General features: G+C 40.5%; 2 protein-coding genes and 1 non-coding gene across 3 annotated transcripts; 1 reads left to right on the forward strand and 2 right to left on the reverse strand.

The window, feature by feature from the left end:
- The first annotated feature begins 5,009 nt into the window (after window positions 1-5,009).
- LOC146469457 (ADP-ribosyl cyclase/cyclic ADP-ribose hydrolase-like) lies at window positions 5,010-13,866 on the forward strand. Its single transcript, XM_085123477.1, has 8 exons — window positions 5,010-5,387; window positions 8,806-8,894; window positions 9,199-9,322; window positions 10,052-10,146; window positions 11,148-11,240; window positions 11,776-11,862; window positions 12,813-12,917; window positions 13,598-13,866. The coding sequence occupies exons 1-8, from the start codon at window positions 5,106-5,108 to the stop codon at window positions 13,719-13,721; spliced, it is 999 nt and encodes a 332-aa protein (XP_084979603.1). The 5' UTR covers window positions 5,010-5,105; the 3' UTR covers window positions 13,722-13,866.
- A 1,860-nt stretch (window positions 13,867-15,726) lies between these two features.
- On the reverse strand, window positions 15,727-19,250 carry LOC146469458 (testis-specific serine/threonine-protein kinase 3-like). Its single transcript, XM_085123478.1, has 2 exons — window positions 18,220-19,250; window positions 15,727-16,117 (listed from the first exon to the last, which is right to left on the reverse strand). Exons 1-2 carry the CDS (start codon window positions 19,084-19,086, stop codon window positions 15,866-15,868), a joined length of 1,119 nt encoding a protein of 372 aa, XP_084979604.1. The 5' UTR covers window positions 19,087-19,250; the 3' UTR covers window positions 15,727-15,865.
- Window positions 19,251-20,111: 861 nt separating this feature from the next.
- On the reverse strand, window positions 20,112-20,184 carry Trnak-cuu (transfer RNA lysine (anticodon CUU)). Its single transcript has one exon. It is a non-coding gene; the product is annotated as a tRNA-Lys (tRNA).
- Window positions 20,185-21,215: the final 1,031 nt, after the last annotated feature.

A 21,215-nucleotide genomic window follows, 5' to 3' on the forward strand; every position in this document is an offset into this window, starting at 1 on the left:
GCCTTCAAGGCAGAAGTGACAACTACTATACCGCAGGCGAACCTACAGTCGGAAGTGAGCGAAATATCACCTCTAAATCTTATTTCTTCAACGAAAAAATTGTTTTGCGTCAGTTGTCTCTCCCCACCCTGGAAAACTGCAATGGACACCTAACTAAAGAAGATGAACCAACATTCGTTCAGAAGGAAGGGGAGGGGAGGTAGGGGGAGGGGGAGGAGTTACACCAGTGAAACTGTAGACCTAAATTATGTTGGCAGGGTCACCCAAAGAAAACATTCAAGTAAATACTTCAATTTTTTTCTTGTATTCCAGATCGTTTTCTGCCCTTTTAAAGACATATGTGTGTACGCTAACAAGAACTGATCTGTTCAGATGCTTTAGTTGACAATTTAAGTTACAGAAAGTTTCGGGAAACAAAATTTTAACCCCCAATTTACCAGCTGTTGTTGGTTGTACGAAAATGCTATACTTGCCGCCTTCGAAAACGAAAGGAAGTACTTTCCAGTGTCACAAAATCTTCAGCTGACATTTTTCCGAAGAAAACTGTAGACTTCAGTAACGACTAATTATGAAATTAGAGAGTAGATGTATGACCACAGAGATTCACGCAGAAATTGTCTTCACAAATAACATGACAATCGCACACTTCGTTTTTTGAGCTACCCGTGTTCGTTTTTTCTTTTAATACTTATATTCAATAGGTTTAATTAATTTAAAGTGAGGTCCTGGTTGCCGTCAGCGACAAACCACGACCGAAACTAGCTATGAGACACTCTCTTGCCTAGTGTCACTGATGGGGTACTTGCCGAAAATTTGAGTGGGTTTGTGGGGCGTACATCTTGAAACCTTTACCCTATTTTCGACTCTTGAATCGATATTCTATTTTTGACCGTGCAAATTCTTTAAATCATCATGTATGCCTGCCACCTGTCCCCTTCAGACAAACAAGAAGCTAAAGTGGTCAAAAGACCGAGATCGGAAAGCGGGCAAATATATGTGTAGGAGTTGCGACCTTCCAACCCCATTGTTGCCTTACCCTAAATCTGAGACCAAGAAAGGCCATACCCTTTGAGGCCGAACAAACCTTTATGGCTTATATAGGGCAGTACCCCCCCCCCCCCCGGTCCTATATAGCAATGAGTACTCACAACAGGAAGTCAGAAAAGAGGACTACAAAATGCCCCTGCGTGACCAGAGTGCAGGTAATCACAAGCGCATTTTGACATGTTTTGAAGCAATCCTTTTTTTTATAAATTGTCTTCCCTTCGTTTAGCCAGTGTGCCTGATAGGTCTTCTAATGAATTACCTTTGCTTTTCGGGCGAAGCAAGGGAAAAAGACGACGTCTGCGTATCTTTCGTTGTATCGTCAAACAAACAGAGGTCGGGAATATCATACTGAACATCATAATTAGCTGTCACGCTCGTAATCCGTCCTCTTTCGTCAACATGCCATTCATTTTTCGTAAGCTCACTAATCATGATCCCAGGGGACGGTAGGAGGAAGACCGTTGCCTGGAGATAAGGTATCTACCCAGCAAGTCTCAGAAAGCAACAACTTCATGACATGCTCTGGTGCATTTTGCACTCCCTCCCTGCCCATGGAAAGAAAATGAAACACGCCCTTAGTCCCCAGCCCTCTGCAACGTAAGTATGGTAGAAAAATGATACACAGTATTTCCTGTACTGCTACAGAGATCAAGGACCCGCGTGCGCAGGTAGCCATATAACTCAAGAAATTCTTCGTAAAGCGCCACTGGTTTTTCTTTTCGGTGAGTATCCACCTTAAACAAGTTACTTTTTTGATTGGAATGGATGCATTTCCCCCAGTGACAAACGAAGAAAGGAATCACATCCTGGTGAAGTCTATTGCTTTCTGCAATTCAAAAGCAGGGTACACGATTAGATGAAATTGCGTCATACCTGATTTTCAATTATCAGTTTAGTGAGATAACTTTGCTTTCGTCGTTTGGAAAGAATAATTATCGTAAATAAAGAATGAACGAGGTTATGAATTATCTTGGTTAACTCATGAAAAAAAATTCAATTGCGCAATGACAGTTTGGATTCAGAAACGCCCACAACAAAATTAACTCTACTTTGAGGCCTGTGTGATAACGTTATCGACAACAACAGATAAGTTTCTTCTTTTTTTTTTTCGGAACTAATCCCTAATCTTTGATCATTACCAGTTTACCGTATTTTCTCGAATAAGCGCCCGGGTGTTTATTTAAAATTTTGGCTAAAAGGAGGGGCGCTTAATCGAAGGGGGCGCTTATTAAGTTTTCCTTTCAACAAACTGTAACTTTATTCGGCTAAATCTTTAATAGAAAAACAAAAACCACGACATTATCCACGTAGACATCAATGTTAATGTTGGATGGCCATGGTAAGGCGCGTTGCACTGTAAAACTGGTTGGTAATCAAGCGTACCGTAGTCCCATTATACAGTTTACACACAGATGTATCGATATGCATGTTTATAAATATCGGTTATCATCTCATCATCCTCGAGATCATCCTCGTCAATGATATGCAGATCGTCCTATTCCTCTTGATCTATTAGGCCTTAAAAGGGATTCCTCTTTTCTTCCAAGAGAACTTGTGTAAAGCCTTAAAGTCGGTCTAACCCTGCTGATTTAAGAAAGTGAGGGGGTTGGGGGACGTTAATTTTTCCTTTTCTTCTTCTTCTTCTTCTTCTTCTTCTTCTTCTTCTTCTTCTTCTTCTTCTTCTTCTTCTTCTTCTTCTTTTTTTTTTTCGGCCGCTGTTGTCGTAGCCTTTATTTTACATGTTTATGGGTTCACAATTGGTTCAATATTAACTTGTTGAACTAGTGAGTTTTTACAATTTTTTTAAAGTCAATCCTGTTCGCTAGCAAGGTCGCCGCCGGTAATCCATGAGTGTTCAAATTCGAAACCGTGTCCAGTCCAAATTTCCAAAAATTATTAATCCAGATTTAATTGATCCATGAAGTTTATCCATGACAAAGTTTATCCAAAGTCCCGTGACTGTTTGTCAACTGGTTGAGATCTGTTGAATGATCTGTTTATCCAAAGTTTATCCAAAGTTCCATGACTGTTGGCATAATGTTAACTGGTTGAAATCTTGGAGTCTACTTGGTTGAAATCTTGGTTGAAGCTTTAATATCGCACTTGCGTGACAAAACTGATTGACGTCCGAAGACTGTTATGGCAGAAGTTTCACTGAGGTTAACTCTGGGTTACAATGATATCTCGAACATAAGATCAGTACAGAGGTTTTCTGGTAAGACGGAACTCGTCCAAATTGTATGAGTCCACGCGATTTAACTGCCAATCGTCAAGGTTGAGTTAACGCGATTTAACCTCCCATCGTCAAGGTGTGTTTAGCAAAAAGAAAAATACGACTATAGATTTGTTCGGTAGAAAGCGAAAATTATGACCGGGGAAACCCACCGAAGAATGCCCGCCCGATAACTCACTCCCCCAACCAACCTCTATGGGACCTAAGGAAAAATAGACCAAAAATAAAAAGAATCAACAGGGGATAAACCCAACAAAAACGCAAAATTATTTGGCCTAGAATGCTTCAAGTGAACTGCCCATGCCCGAAGGCACTATGGGTTAACAGCCCATCTTAACGGCGTGTCCGAACGGAGCACAATGCAGTATGCAAGATCAAGTGTAATATGCATCTGGACCCCGAAATGGAAGAACAGATACTACACTTGATCTAAATATTTGACATTATGGTAAAGGGGGTGGGCGCTTTTTCGGGGGAGGGCGATTGTTAGAGCGTGAGCGCTTATTTGAGGAAATACAGTATCTACATATTTATGGTATCAGATATGGTGCGTCATATTTGAAAGCGACAGCAATTTTTGTTTTGTCTTTTACGCACGTAAAACCATAGGCTCCCACGCAGTCGCTTGTGAGTTAATACGAGTCCCCTAAAAACAACTGCGTGAGGGGGGGGGGGGGGGGGGCTAGTAATACTAAGGTCCCAGGTTGTACTAAAGGTCGGCACAGACGGAGGGACTAGTCCCGGGGACCAAATCCCTTCGTGTGAACTATTCATTCCATCAAAAAATTTAATTTGGTCCCTGCGACTTGTCCCACGAATTCAAACATGGTTTGAATTCCTTGGACAAGTCCCCGGGACGTGTCCCCTCAAATTATGCTGGTCCCTGCGTGTAAAATATTCGTGGGACAAGTCCCTGCGACCAAATGAAAATAAACTAATCGCTCTCCCATAACCCGTTACGAACTCCGTTTCAAGATGGCAGCCGACGGTGAGGTTGAACAAGTAAGTATTTAATATAAGTTTTGTATGTATTTAGGCTTTGTTTGAATAGCTGCTGTTTTTCTGTTCTGAATCATTAGTATACCGAACTCTAAAAGAAACCTTTTCGAAATTGTAAATGCAACTAACGAACATATTTTGACTTGATAACATTTGACGTTTAGCTAACGTCGAAACGTCGTCGTTTTTTATCAAAGTTTTTTAATCTCAATAAAATGATTTTAAGAAATATTTTATCGCAATTTTTTATAGTTAAGTGAAATTGTTAATGACTGACTAATTTTATTTTATACATGTATTTCAATGTTTTGTGGTTTTAAAATTTAGTAACTTCGGTTTCACTTTTTCGCCTCTACGCTTCCCTAGATTTAAGTGAAAGCGCCCGAAATTTTGCTCTTTCGATGTGTAACAGGTCCCCGCGTGTAAACCCTTTAAGGGACTTGTCCCCGAGACCCGTCCCAACCTGAAACAAGTCCCTGCGACTAGTCCGTTCGGGTGTGCCGACCTTAAAGCCAAGAATAAGCTAGAATAGACTTCGAGCTCAGATCGTGCACCTTGCTTAGAAGCGCGAAGCGCGATCGTTAGATCTTTAGCGAGCGAGCAAGAGCTCATTCAATGAGAAGCGAACGAGCGACTTTGAGAAAGTCTAATTAAGCCAAGAATTTTCGATCGCTTTGGACGTGACCACTTCGTGACAACTGGAGAAAACATGTCACATGATCCAATTATGTCGTGACATTGATTGTAGTTCCTAAATTGTACTGACACTCCGCCGACTCATGATAAAATATACAATGCAAAGCAATATCACTTTATCCTGAGAAATATGGCTCAAGCACGCGTGTTACTCGTAACAGCTGTACTCTGCTCGGTTATGGTAAGTTGTGCTGAAGGATCTCAAGGTTCAACTCCACACTTGAAGGACATTTTTGTCGGTCGGTGTTGGGAGTTCCAACAGAGGAAGCGCGAGGTTTCCGGTAAAAATTGTACGAAAATCTGGGAGATATTTCACACAGCTTTCGCCTACAAAAATCCGTGCAACACTTCATTCCAAGATTACAAACCTTACTTTGACGAAGTCGGCATGGATATAGTCAAACCGAACAAGGTTAGCATTAAATAGATAACTGAAGGTATTTATATTGTGCCCGCACAATTGAGCCACAATAACAAATGAGTTCCGGGATGTAGAGTTTTGAAACCCCTTTTGTGCGCCGAAGTACAAATTTGAAAGTTGCATACCAAATTGCTTCGGAACTGACTTGCTTCAAGGATAGCAACATCTTGAAAATAAACATCGTCTGGCAAGTCAAATGAACTCCAAATGATTAGACATTCAAGTCACGCGGAACTATCTAAAGACATCTTGAAGATATTAAAGAAAAATGACTCACATATCGTCACGGCTACGAACTAATACAAGAAATATTTAAATTGAAAATCCTTTTTCTGTTTATTTTCATTTGTTTTTCTTTCTTAACATACTGCGATCAAATTGCGTTATGAATTATTTAAAGTAGGAGCAATACTTAACTAAGTTGGGCAGGAGTTTGGGGAGCAGGGATGGCGATGTGATGTGATGAGTTTCTTGTTGGTTCTCGTCCTCGCTCCTAGAGGTTTCTCTCCGGGTACTCCAGTTTTCCCCACTCCTCAAAAACCAATATTTTCAAATTCCAATTCCGTCTTGTGTTCCCATAATGTAAAGCGCATTGATCATCATAATAGATTATTAATGCTCTATGCAAATTTACATAATTTAATTACTTTGTTTATCAAGAAAGTTTCGAGCTTTCGAGTCTGCTGGTGAAATTTTTGTAAAGTTGCATTCAAATGAAAGTTACTGAACAGTACTTTCCTGTTTGTACTTTACACTAATACACTCCCAAAGTTGGTTCTAATTTTAGCGTCTGTCGATGATGTTGATGCGGTGGTCATTCAAACGTTTAACTACTGAGCGGTGCTTTTTTGCGGGCTGTACAAAAGGGTTGTAGCCCCGGGGGGGTACTCTAAAAATGTTTGGGTGGGGGCCTGCAACTGCCGCTGGGAATATGAACAGACCAAGTTCAGCTGCATTTTGCAACCCTATACTAAAGACCAAAAATCCCAACCCTACCCCAGACTCGGTATTTTCCAGAAACGCGGTCACTATCACAGCCTAGCCAAAATCTTCTACGTATACAAAAGGGTCTGAATTGGAGAGGTCCACATGTCGGTTGTCGGTTAAAATTTCGTTATTTCGTCGGTTGTCATTTTGAATTTTCGATCTTTGTCGGTTGTCGGTAAATCTCAGTTAATGAGTAAAAGTGCAAGTTAATTATTCACATTTCTTATGTAATTCAGCGACACTATACGAAGTGCAAAACTTCCAATAATTCATCATTGATTGCACTCGAAGCTCATTAACTCCGGTTTGCTTAAGCAACTTGATCGTTTATTCCGCCTTTGTTTGCGAACCTAGCACTGATAAAATCACAGAAAGGTGAATGTGAATTTGTTTTCCTGTCGATCGATTACAGGGCATCGAAGTAATCGAGAGAGGTTAATTGGACAGAGAGAAAAACTCCCACTGTAGCCTTTGGGATACGTAGATTACTTTTAGTGACGAGAGTCTTTTTTCCGAGACGTCCACGAACACTGATTTAAACGTCCGATAGTGAAATCTACAAACTCCAGCTTCTCTATCCCATTATCCTCTATTGAAGTAAACGATAAATCGTCTCGAACGTCATGAAAAATGGACAGTACTAGTGTATAGAAATATTCTGTTCACGAAAATTAAGAATTGTTTCATGCTTAGCGTGCGTACATCGAGTTATGGATGCACGCGGGAAGTTTGGAGAGCACGAGAGAAGCGTAAGAGTTGCTTGAGGCGTAGCCGAGAGCAACTCTAGCTTCTTGAGTGCTCTCCAAACTTCGCAAGTGCATCCATAACTCGATATACGCACAGCTAAAAGCATGAACCAATTCTTTTATAACATAGTGAAAATAAAGTAAATGATTCCTGGAAAACAGTTTTTGTTCCAGATAAATTACAAAATTCTCCATAAAAAACAAAAGGGGAAGATGGTTTCTCATATCGGTTTAATCTTAACGTTTCATTAAGCTTCATGCTCTTATAAATATAGATCTTTTATGGTGTTGTCTCTCTGTAAACGTTTTTTTAAGAACACAGCGCGCGCATGCTTCCCCCATCTGACTTGCACACGTCATCGGATGGGCACACGGCCGTGCGTATGTTGAGAAATGTACCATGATGACGCCAATAGGAATTAGATTAGGATGCACGCGCGCTATGTTATAAACAGCAAATGAACGACGTGGAACCAATGGTGAACCACGTTAATTTTTAAGGCTGATACTTTAAGAACTACAGAACTACAGTGATACGTCAAACTCCGCCGCTGCCAATAAAACTGATAGAACGTTCTACACTTACCATTGAGCTCACTGCTGCCTTCATGCGATATTAAATTTGGGAGTTCAAGTTGTCACTGTCCATCTCTTACTATAGCAAAGTTCTCGCATTTACCCACTGACTATTTTACCAGGCGTGCAAAAAAAAAAAAAAAAAAATACTAATTCTGTTAGATGTTTTTTTGTTTTTGTTTTTTTTTTTTTAACTCAAAGACTCCGTTACGTTTTTTCTTTGTCCACTGGAACCCGGCTACGCTGGCGTTCGATTGCAACCTCTTCACCTTTTAGAAAGAAACTTACGATGACTTTTATAATTCCAGTCATGGCTGGACCGTATGAATGGCGCAGCGAAAATACGACCATGTACAGCTGGAAGTCTCGTGGGCAGTCAGAGTTCAGGAATGAGCGCCCGCTTCTCCCAGTTGACAGGAAATTCTATAATTAACTGAATTTGGTGAAATAGAGCCCACCAAAGGATTTGGACATTTCCTAAGCTAGAAACAAATAAAAAATGCTGTTCTTTCTTACTGACAAACATCCCTACAATGTCGGACAATGACGGTTGTCGGTTAGTATTTACCAGTCGCTAATCGATATATTTTTTTTCGTTTTGCCGGTAGTCAGTTATATTTTTCGCCCTTTGTCGCTAGTCGGTTAACCCCATTCAGACCCTAATACAACGACAACTAAAACACGTTTTTTAAGTATCAATTGCCGGCAAAAACCTAGTCTAGACTAAGTTCTTCAAGCAATTGATCAGTTTCCTGGAAAAATGATACTTTTTTCTATCTAGACCAAAACTCTGATTTCTATACCCTAATCAAGACTAAATGGCCTGAAACCCATGCCCTTCACAGCGACGCATAACCATATAGCTTATATAAGAGAGTACCCTCGGCCTGGGGTTCTAGCCTGGATAAATGTCTTAAAAATGTCCACTCAAGTGAAAGTAAATTTCCGAATCTCAGACGCTAGAAATCCTTCTTATATCAGGCTCTCAGTAATCATGATAAGCTCGTGCATCCGTTAGGTTTAGCTGTTTTAAGCTGTTGGCTAAATGCTTGAAGCTTTCTTTACTAAGTATGCATTTATCCTTCTTGCTCTATTCCAAGAGTCTCTTTTGGTCTGGAACATACAAGGAGGCGCATTTGTACTCGGATTTTGACACCAGGTACACGACACTGGAAGATACGATGGCGGGGTAAGATTAATAAGCACTTCAATTAATTAATCAATAAATTGATAATAAAATAAATAAAAACAATCATACGTGTACAGTGGCAAAAACCATTGCGTTTTAAAAATCCCCATTTTCAAGTGACACAACCAATTACTTTTGTACACGTCATCTAAAAGTGTACGACCGAACAAATTTAAATATCACGTGTGTGACACGTGATCACACACGCGCAAATGAGTGACGGATCTCCCAAGATTGAAACGACTTAAAATGCATGCGTATGGACGGGGCCTTATCGTCTGTGGGATTGAATTTTCTGCAACAGGTGGATGGCAAGCGGATTAGCATGGTGCGGGACTCAAAGCAACAAATCTGATGGTATTAACTATTCTTCATGCCCAGACTATTGCGATTACTTTACGCCTTTTTGGGGACTGGCCTCCTCCAGAGTGAGTAGAAAGTGTAATTAACTGTTTTTCCAGTAGGGTTATGGTTGTCTTGTGGTTTGTTCCCACCGTTTTTTTTTTTTTTTTTTTTGCTATTTGACAAAGTTCTTCTTGAAGTCCACTCAAATAAATTATTAAATTCAATCAAAACGGGACACAGCCAATGACTTTTGTACACATCATCTAAAAGGGTATGCCAGAATAAATTTAAATATCACGTGCTTGCTACGTAATCACGCATGCGCAAATAAGTGAGGGATCTCCCAAAATTGAAGAACATGCCTAATTGGAGCAGTGTATTCCTCTCACACATTTTTGCCTGGAAAGGGTATCGATGGAAGTGAAGTACAGGAAGTCATATATCAATGCAGATGGAAGAATTAATCAATGAAAGACAGTCAGAGTGTTGTTCGCAACTCGACCAACTGCGTAAAGAAAGCCTAAAAAAATTCAGGCTTGAACGGGATTGGAACTCATGACCTCTGCGATGCCGGTGCAGTGCTCTACCAACTGAGCTATCAAGCCAACTGGGAACTGGTTGTTTTGAGAGTTCATAATATATCCTTAGATGATGAATAGATGCAAGTGAAATAAATAAAATAGAGTAGAGAACAATAAACAACACCCAGTTAAAAGACATTTTTAAAAATGCTTTTTCTGTAACAAAGAAGTGATACAAATTATACATTTGTTCGCGTTTTGTTTTATTGTTGTTGTTTTTCTTTGTTGTAGTTTGCAGCTAAATCAAGCGGAGTTGTTCGTATCATCGTGAATGGAACACGCTACAACGACTCTGGATATCCTACCCCAGCTTATAGGAGAGGAAGGTATGATTTTCTGTCATCCATTAACTATTTTCGCCTGCGATTGGTCAAAATAAGTCAGATAAAGCATCAGAGTAATCTTCAATCGACTGTCGAAAGTTATTTCGCGTTTCCTTTGGTTTGGCTTACCTGACGTTTTATGATTGGTCACAGACGTTTTCGCGCGAATCACGCCGGTAACACGTATTTGCTTCAAATTCTGATTGGTTTACTGCGCTGTTTACGTCTGTTGTGATTGGTCACTCAAATGAAAACCAACTTCTGCCCCCAACTAAACTGCGGACAAACCTGATATTTCACCCCACTTTTAACACTCGAGTTGTAAGACCAAGTGAGAACACTGGCGATTTATCATTGGACTTTATTCGCAAATTACCTATCCAATAAGGACAGCGTTATTATTTTACTGGTTGCTTTTTGTGTGGTACTGCACCATGGTTCCGTCATAAAAATTGAAGGCATACATAGCGCCATTCGTGTGAACCTGCTCTAGTGATTGGAAAGTGCCACTGGTGCTCAAGGTAACCTTATTAATAAGCGACCTTTGGACCGTACATCCTTACTAAAATTTTGAAGGCTGATACACATACAAAAGTTAGCAGGGTTTAGGAAGCAATGTTGAATAAATCATGTCGTGTATAAGCTTAATTTTATCAACGATCCAGACGTTCTCTTTACGACAACGGAGATAACTTTATTAAAACAGTTCAAATTAAAGTCATTTGTTTGCTTTGTCACTCTCGCATCCAAGAGCAATAATTAGCTAAGTATTGAGGTTGTCTTTGCCTTTTTTTTTCCTTCCTTCCTTCCTTCCTTCTTTCCTTCCTTCCTTCCTTCCTTCCTTCCTTCCTTCCTTCCTTCCTTCCTTCCTTCCTTCCTTCATTCATTCATTCATTCATTCATTCATTCATTTTTTTCATTTATTCAATCCATTCGTTCATTTTGGTTTTCATTCATTCAATTCAATCATTCATTCTTTCTTTCTTTAATTGCCTATTTTTCAGTTATTTCGGAAAGTTCGAGCTACCAAACATGCGCACAGAGGCGGTTACGGAGATTATTGTACTTGTGATGCACAGCATTGGAATCCCATTCCTGTAAGTGAAAGGGAATCACATTTATTCATGCACCTACTATGGTCACCTACGCAATTCTTTCCATCGCGACCCACAGAACGGCTGCGCAGTAGACTAGCGTGTGTCTTCTACTAATTTTCTTAGGACATCAATTGTTTTCTCTATTTTTGATGCTGATGGTGATGATGATGACGACGATGATGATGATGATAATAATAAAACAAGACTGAAAGAGTTAGTTATCCTCCCAGCAGTAGTTGAAAGCTGCATATACAGGAAGAGTGCGTGACGCAACTAGCCAAAGAACGTCTACATAAGAAACTAAGTGATATAAACTGCGACTCAGTTTAATACCCATAGCCTTTAACTCCACGAAAGCATACAGAAAATTGTCTAGCGTTGGTGTACAAATGAACAAGTTAAGAGCATGAGCACTTCTTGTGATGTCTAGCCGCTTTCTGCCAACAAAACCTCCTTATTAGTGTTGTTTGGTTTGACATTTCCATTCACCATTACTTTTATCTTTCTGACAAATTTCTACGCTGGACTGTTGCAGAGAAAGCTGTGGAAATGGTTCTATCAAGCTATTACAAGACGATGCCAAACATCGGGGGATAAAAACCACATGTTATGATGACCCAGAGTAAGCTACACCGATTGAAGATTTTAGTTCCCTTTACAAAAGCAAGTTTAGTTTAACTTTCTACGAAAGCTTATAGAACATGTAAGCTGACTGACAGGTTTTGCTAGACAGAAATACACTTAGTGGGAGGGTTTCACGGTTGCCAGCGAAATGAGGGTAACTGTGTTGGAGAATCAGCGACATCTTTAAAGGAAAGTTAGGGAAAGGACTAAACGTTTACTAAGTCAGCTATACCTTAGATACTCAACCTGGAAAAGGGGATCAATTTCTGCCTCTAAGCCCAACACCCTCTCCCTCCCCCCCCCCCCCCCTACTTCTACTATCACCATAAATATAACATGGTAATAAACAGCATTTGAGCTTTGACCATGTAATGTGGAAGGTATATAGTAGGTCCAAAACTGTTACCTTGGAGGTCCAAGGAATTAGAAGCAAAAACAAAAAACAATCTAAAACTAACGAACCAACTATTTTAATCTAACTGGAAAAAACAACAAACAAACAGTTTTCGGTAAGCATAACATTTTTAGACATCGGAGTATAGGTTTAAGTCATTTTAACCTATCTGCAACATGGATTTAAAACTCTACCAACACTAGCTGCTTACTGAATTTCACTGAATAATTGAAATAAGAATTCGTTCACGAAATGAACTCTCACTGACATGCCATTCAGTGAACCTCTATATATTAAAATGAAAATTTAGTTTTTGCTTATGAAAAGCTCAAGGCCCACGGTGTAATAATAATAATAATAATAATAATAATAATAATAATAATAATAATTATAATAATAATCAAAGATTAGAGAGTGCGTTCGATGTCACCAGGCTCTCTCTCCTTTGCCAAGTTGGTGATGATGTCATCCGCTCCTGCAAAATCTGCAGGGGTTGCCAGATGTGCGCCCCAAGATCCACTCATTCAATCAACTTTTTTTTTAATTTTTGATAGTGATGTGGAACATCTTCTGTGTGCTGACCACCCGAGTTCACGTGAGTGCCTCTTCTACAAGAGTAAAACGATGAAACCGACACAACCCCAGCCGGACTGTAATGCGTAAGTTCGTTGACTCTTTACATCTGATAAGTTGCAGAGTACAAGTTTAACAACTGTAAGAGCGCAATTAGCATCCATTAAAGAAAAACATTTGGGGCACCATTTACATCATACAGCAGAACAAACAGCGGGAAGAGAAAATTTCACTTGAAAAGTTTCGTTGGAATGGTCACACCTTATGGGTTTCAGAAATAGACACAAAAGCTGCAACCACCTTGCACAGCAAGATATCTGAGGGCCATCGTCATGTTTGTTTTTCCTGTTCCTAGTACTAGGATCTTCCGAGCGAAGGTAGTTTACATGGTGATAGGATCTTCCTATCTCTCAACTAGGAAGATCCTGGCGCTTGGACCAAGTGTCTGAGGGTCACACTTAAGGAGGGGATCCACAGACTCAAAAGTTAAAACCAACCATGTACAACATAATAAACTGTCCCATAGGAAAGTACTGCTTTGTACTTTTTGTTTCAACATTAAATTAAGGCAACCAATACATGAACGGTGGATGCGATTCAGTGGTTGAAAGCTAAGGCGAGCTGGTTGATTTGCTTTTCATCAGACAAATACGCGAGGATCAAATTTCATCGAACGTTTTATCTTCAGGTTAGTTTTTGGGGGAAATCTTTAATTTGGAACTAGTGTGCAAAACAAATTATTTTCCTTTTTCTTCTCCAACTTTAGATGGAAAATACTGGCTATCGTTATGCTGGCGATTGTGGCTGTTTTTCTGATTGGAGCTGTTGTTGGAATAATCTACATGACAAGACCATGTTGTTCTTCTGTTGGTTACGCAAGACACTTGTAGTACAATACGATTCTACTTTCACACACACCGAACGATCAAAATATATCTTTAGTGATTTACAGCCACCAGAATAGGAAATATGTATTGAAATTATATCGTGTCTCTATAAGCTATCAGACTATAGTACTTTGAGTGTGTCCTTTGACAATTCGTCTTACGAATGGCCAATCAAGCTCACTCTAATAAACTTTAGGACAAGTTTCATCCCGGGATGAGTTTCATCTCAGAGGCTGTTTACATACAGAAAGGAAGATCATAGCACTGGGAAGATCCTAGAAGGCGAAAGAACTATTCCTTTGATTTACGTACAGAAATTTCGGACGGGGTGGTTAACAAGTGGAGGATGAAAGCAAGACGATCTTGTCGGCCTTTAGCAGCTGAACGCCCGGCCACCGCCATGTTTATTTTTCTTGTCCCTAGTACTAGGACCTTCCGAGCGAAGGCAATTTACATGTTGCTAGGATCTTCCTATCTCTCAGCTAGGAAGGAGAGATCCTAGCGCTAGTACCAAGTACAATCTTTTGCATGCAAACTGAATACAGAAAACATATGACGCTACAACGATCCGCCTTCTACGATCTTTCCACAGCCAGGATCGTCCTTCCTCCATGTAAACAGCCCCTCCCTCTTCGTTTAAGGATGAAAAGAGGTACACAAAAACACTACATTAATACATGTATTGAAAGACATGTGATGATATGTTTTGAGCTTGCGATTAAATTAGAAAATGCTTTCATCATTCGATGACAATGTCGTACGCGTAAGAAAACTCCGCCTTCTCCCAACACCCGTCGACTGCTTATCAGTATGACCTTCCGATTACTAGTTCGGACGTTCTACCACTGAGCTACAGGAGACTCGTGGGAGCTAGGGCATTAAACTAGGTGACAAACATCCTACATACTGTTAGAATTGAAAACTATTGGAAGTACTCGGATTTTTTTCCGAGTATTCCTGTGCCCTGGCGTTTCTTTCTCAAAAAATACACTGATGGGCCTTATTGGCTCCCTTAAGAACCATATACCTACCCAATTTTAGCTAGGAGGTAACACAATACCAAGTTCCACATTTACCCAACCCTAACCAATGAAAGCCTTAAGGCGAGAAATGACCTTTAAGGTTGGCGGCATACACAAAATTTGCAGAAGGCAAACATTTTATACAGTCGTCATGACTGCGAATAAGGTACGAACAGAAATAGAATTTCACCTCTATCTTTTCTCGCTGTAGTGTCCTAGTGCACGTACAGCGTACCCCAGATTGTAGAGAATTCTTCGGTTTAATGGAGCAAATTACCAAAATAAGCCCGAATTAATTGTCTTTATTGACGTGCGATTAAAACGTACTCCTGGTTTACAGAGCAGACATCATCCTTTAGCTTTCCTGGAATTGCCTGTCAAAGTAATTGTTTCCGCATTGGAGTGCAGTCTCAAGCTATAAATCTTTGCGCTTCTACGCTTTTTTTCACTGACAATATTCATTTTTCTTGCCTCCGCGCTGTGACTCGCGCTAGCTACTGCGTCATTCTTTGCTTTCCGCCGCTATAAACTCAGTTCTGGTTATAAATAAACCATCGTTCTGAACTGGTTAGCTAATCAAGCAGTGTAGTTGTTCGCTACTCAAACGCGAGCTTAATCCACCCCAGCACCTCTTCCCGTTTGACTTCGTCAGCTCGAAATACGCATGTAGAAAGAACCTGAAGCTTACTTCAAAAGCAAGGCATGCAGTCTCTGTTTTTGCAACCAAAGTTGCCGAGATGGATAATTCCCCTTACTTTCTGTCCATTAATCTCTCTTCCCTTAAAACTGCCTCAGATTATGAAATGCGCATAGTCTTTCAAAGGTTTCAAAGGTTGGAACCTGTATTCTTTGAGAACCGATGACATAAAAATGGAAGATGTTGGTCTGCCGGCCGATCGTTGCTAAAATCACTACTTCCCTGACTGTCCTCTGTTATCCCCCGGTCATTTCTCATCGCCTTCAATTCTGGAACACATTTTCAGTGAAAAAATGACAAAACGACACCTTTAGGGGGCTGTTTTCTGAAAGGACATATTTTGTTGCTCTGCATTCGCAACAAAATTTTCCCCCGATGATCACATTATTCTGATAAATTCTCACTTGAGTGCCAGTTCCCTGTTTTCCTTATCGATCCTTCATTTCTTGCGAGACGCTTTCAGTCTCGTTTCCAAGTCCCGAATCACGTGACTTATCTTTAGCAATGGATTGGTTATCCTTATTCAGCCATTCGTCCATCTTCTTCCCGACGTACCATGGGTGATTCTTTATCCCGGGGATGTCAATCCGCTCCTTCTCGTCACAAAGCATCTTCAAGATCAGATGTTTTGCTTCCTCAGAAATGTTTCTCTTCTTGGGAAAAACAACCGTTCTCGATATCTGGAATGTAAATCGGTGGGTACAATTTGTAAACAAATACAGGTTTTTCAGCGGAGAGCAGCTTCAACAAAAGACCGTATTGAAATTAGCAGCAATTGAAAGTGTGAACGATACACAGGGTTTATTCTAGAATAATGCTGCATTGTGGAATTAATGAAATAGAAATATATCGCAAAAAATTGGCATCAGCGCGGCGAACAAATTTTACGAAGGCCGTGTTCCTATCACAGAGAGATTTGACAATCGAATCCTATTTATATTATATATTTGAAATCTTTCTGCATCACGTATCTGAAGAATTGAATCTGCTATCAAGGAACTTATTATAAAAGGTTTCTTATCGCAAATTATTAAAAACTGGATGATTGCATAATATAATTCCAGGGATTTGATTGGCTTATCGGCCATGGTATATGAGCCATTGTACCATGCCCCACATATGGTAAGGTACGTATCAGGGAGATAATATCACTAAATTAGCAAGATGGTTGGCAATACGTTGCGTTTGTCAACGGATTTGGCGCTGTTTACTTTCACAAACATCACATTAAAAATAAAATGTCATTTCTTATAACTCAAAAGACAAAAGAATATCCCATCTGTTATTGGTACAGCAGGACTCTTCATACAAGTCTTTACCTTTTTAAGTACTGCTCATACACTTTTTGTAGCTTCTCTTTCTGTGACTTGGATTAATAATTTTCAATTGCTAACCTTTTCGCTCACAGTCTAATTTGCCAAGGTTCGCAACACTAAAAGCTTTAGATTCCGTTGCCCTTTCACAAACTACGACGGTGAAATTGACACCCCTGTTTAGATGCGTAGTAGTGTCCTCGCCCATTTGGGGGTGGGGCAGGCAGCGAGGCCTGGAACGTAAGCGGGCAGGCAGGGCTGCAAACTTAAGTTAGGTCGGCAAATTCTTTTTGGCAAACGGGTAGCTTGGGTAGTCCGCCAAAAGTTTGTCTACTGTTGGTATGGCATGCACGCGCGCCAACTTGTATTTTAACACAAATTTGAAAACTTTCGTTCCCTGGAAGGCAGCGAACTTAGCAGACGAAACAATATCAAAAATAACTGTTAATTCCTGATAGTAATCGTAGAGCAAAGGTAAGGTGCATTGCACTTGACAATGGAAAACATAAGCCTTGGTCTAATCTTTGAAAGGAGAAGGGTAAAACATGTCATTTTGGTAAAAGCTGTATTGGAAAGTGCAAAGTTCTAAGAATAATTTTAACTAGATGAAAGATCCTCGTAGTTACTGCGCAACTTAAGCAGTTGCGAAAAGAAAGCCTGAAAAAAAATTCAGGCTTGAACGGGATTCGAACCCATGCCTGACCTCTGCGATGCCGGTGCAGTGCTCTACCAACTGAGCTATCAAGCCAACTGGGAACTGGTCAAATTGCGAGTTCGTAATATACCCGTGAAGGATGAATAAATAAATGTAAATATATGAAACATGTATTTTGAACCGCGGATGAAAGATCAAATAGAAGAAAGATCCTCGCTGTTACTACGCAACTTAAGCAGTTGCGAAAAGAAAGCCTGAAAAAAAATTCAGGCTTGAACGGGATTCGAACCCACAACTGAGCTATCAAGCTAACTGGGGGCTGGTCACAACTCATGGGTTCGAATCCTGTTAAAGCATGAATTTTTTTTCAGGCTTTCTTTTCGCAACTGCTTAAGTTGCGTAGTAACTGCGAGGATCTTTCTTCTATTAGATCTTTCATCCGCAATTCAAAATATATGTTTCATATATTTACATTAATTTCAGAATAAGTTTAGTTGGAGCCTCCCCAGATAAAACCGTACTCGCGTATTGGGTTCCGCTCCCCCGGTCGTCTTCTCAACGGAAGAAGGAAATACGGGGTATCTGCGCGCGATTCAGCGCGCGCATTCGACCATTGGTGATTCAGTTTATTCTAATTTGCAAAAATGTCAGTTTCTAAAAGGAATGAAACTGGATAAAATTTTGGATCAGAAATTATAATTATCCTTTACTGAATTCCAGACTTACAAGTAACATGCGAGATGCGCAAGTGAAAGTCGTATGGACAAATTTCGATACTCCACCCCCTGCAATAATAAAAACGCTGTCCTCTTACCTGTTCCAAAAGCAACTTTAAATTCGAATCGTCAAACGGCAACTTAGCACACAGCATTGTAAACAAAACAACGCCTAAACTCCACACATCCGAGCGTGTTCCATCGTATGCGATACCGCGGAGAATTTCAGGCGGCGCATACGCGTACGATCCGCAAAACGTCAAACTCAATTTCCGTGTTCCTGTGTCATACTGAATAGGTTGTGTCCTCGCAAAACCAAAATCCGAGAGCAAGATGTTTTTGTTACGATCTAGCAAGATGTTTTCGCATTTTAAATCCCTGTGCACCACGTCCAGATTGTGTAGGTATTCGGAGGCGTCGACCAACTGCTGGAAGAATCTTCGCGCTTCATTCTCCGCGACCGCGCCGTTCGTTTTGATGTAGTCAAGCAGGTCTCCACCGTCCGCCATGTCCATGACGAGAAAAATCCGTGAGCTGGTCTCGATGGCTTCGTAAAGTCCGATGATGTTCGGGTGGTCGAGCTGTTTCATGACGGCGATCTCGCGTGGCAAAAACTTTGTGATGTAGTCTTGTGGTGCCTTTTTTTTAATGATGATTTTTATTGCCACTTGTCGCTTCAGTTTCTTCGAGAAAGCCACCTTGACGACAGCGTACGAGCCTTTTCCTAGTGAATCCCCCAATACATAACCATACGCTGCAAGAAGCATGCCAGCGTTATCATGAGGCTCTTGGTGCGGTAGCGTCGGCAAATAATCTTTTGATCGGGATCCCTGGCTTTCGCTCGTCCTTTCCTCGATGTTACCGGGATTTTCATATCCGCTGCTCGTATGATCTTCGTCAATATTTTCTCCGCCACTCTGGTCGGCCGTCTCGAGTGCTCGGCATTCATCGGAAGCAGCCGACATGCGGCGAAAATAGCGGAAGACGCGATGCACTTTGCCTACCTTCACCTTCCAAACATAGATGTTGGCATAAGTGCGCGTAGGAAAATTATGGCGCGAGAAGAACTGAAAATATACGTCAACGAATAATTGATTTACATGCTTAGGTTGTATCTGCACGTGCGATTGAGTTCACGAATAAATGAAGACTTCTAATTATACCTTAAACGTTCATTTGGTTTGATTTCGTCACACTAATTATTATTATTATTATTATTATTAGCTATTTAACTAATTATTTGATCGCCTCCAAAGAACACTGAACTGATTTTTTATATTATTGTTTTTAATTGTACTTATTAAGATAAATAATTAAAACAGTATGTTTTCGGTTAAAATATGGGACTTTAAATATAAGTTGATAAGTTGCATTTAAAAACATCATAACAAAGTTTGGGTTTTTGAACATGGTAATAAATTTCGGTTCCGCGTACACGAAGGAGTTGCAGCGTGACAATGTCACGCGTGACATTGTCACGCTTCAGTATACGCGACTATCCGGCGTTCTTACTCAGTCGCTAGGGTTGACTAGTTTCAACATCATAAAATTGATCTAGACCACTAAAAGTTTACCTATGTAATTATCATCTGCTTGAGTACAAGCAATTTCGAACAACTGACAGAAGATGCCAACTTCCGCGAGTTTCACCTTCGATCCTGCGGACGGCTAAAACAGTAAAAGTGCTCGGCACCGTATGTCCGCTGGATCGGTCTTCGATAGCTCAAGCGGCTCTGGCTCGAAATATTTCATACACTGTTCATCGAGATGAAGAAAATGCAAATATTAGCCCCGCTAGAACGAGCAAAGACATGGCCAACATGACAGTGTCATATATCGTCCGAGGAAGCGCTGAAATTCTTATTTTTTAAATAGTAGTCAGGGAATTCTTTGCGAGCGAAACCGGACAGAAACGGCTGTGGAAGTCAAGTCTATATTTGCATGTAGCACATCAGCGGCGGGCAAGCAAAAAAAAAAAATAAAATAAGAGCGCCCAACGTGGGGCTCGAACCCACGACCCTGAGATTAAGAGTCTCATGCTCTACCGACTGAGCTAGCCGGGCACTAACTGAACGTTAGGTAATTTTTATCTTACTTAAATAAATTAATTACTTATCACCTTTCTGTTTAAGAACAATTGAGTTATTTTCAGTAAAATGATCACGGATTTGATTGTGAATCAACCCAAACAACAGTTTTATGCTGATTATTTGTCTTATTAAATAGTAAATGGCATAATTTTTGCCTTTCGAAACGTCGATGGAAAGAGTTCCGTACCAGACTCCCAGCCAAACCACGCGGGCATTTTCTTCGCCGTCCCATCCATGCACGAGTTGATTTTGTGTAGCATTATTGATTAGATGCAAAAAAAATCCTAACCTTCCCTAGCTAGTATGCGCTAAATGTAAAGACGCTTTTCTTTCGGGGCAGCCTGCATGCCAGGCAACAAGTTATAAGCTGGAAATATAGAGACCCACGGAGATTGTGTCGCTGGTCCGTAGGCTGCCTCAAGCAAAACAACTCAAATATGTCAACACTTCAATAAAATCATAATCTAACCGCCAGTTCTGTTGTGCTGCGTCTTTGATTTCCACATTATCTTCTCCATATAGCCCTGTTTCTCTCCGATTCTTGACTGGGTAAGAATTCAAGTATTTTCCTAAGTCAGTCCCAGTCCTACGCTGAGCGATCCGTCAAGGTCATGGTAACGAAAATCCTTTGCCATCCAACCATGGTAACGAGCTCGTAGAAGGTGCGCACGACGGAATTCCAAATTAAAAGGCCGTCGAATTCGGTTTTTAGTCAGCACAGGTCTCGCACGCCTTCCATTTCGCAACGATTAATTACTCCTCTCGTTATCGTCCTTATCCCTTTAGTCCCGATTATCAACATGTGTATTCTCCTTACCACTCTCCATAATATTTCCACGATAATTGCTGGGAGAATTTATTAAACATCAAGGATCACCAGCTCATTGAGGAGCACAAACATTCCTAGCATGCGTAGCTAGAGGGCTGTTAATGTTACGTTGGGCGATGGCAAAGTTTGGGCGAACAAGCAGCAAAGCTTCGAAGCCAATACGTACACTCTCGCG

This window comes from Pavona decussata, unplaced genomic scaffold (assembly GCF_977016875.1).
Source record: "Pavona decussata unplaced genomic scaffold, jaPavDecu1.1 SCAFFOLD_124, whole genome shotgun sequence".
Lineage (NCBI taxonomy): Eukaryota > Metazoa > Cnidaria > Anthozoa > Scleractinia > Agariciidae > Pavona > Pavona decussata.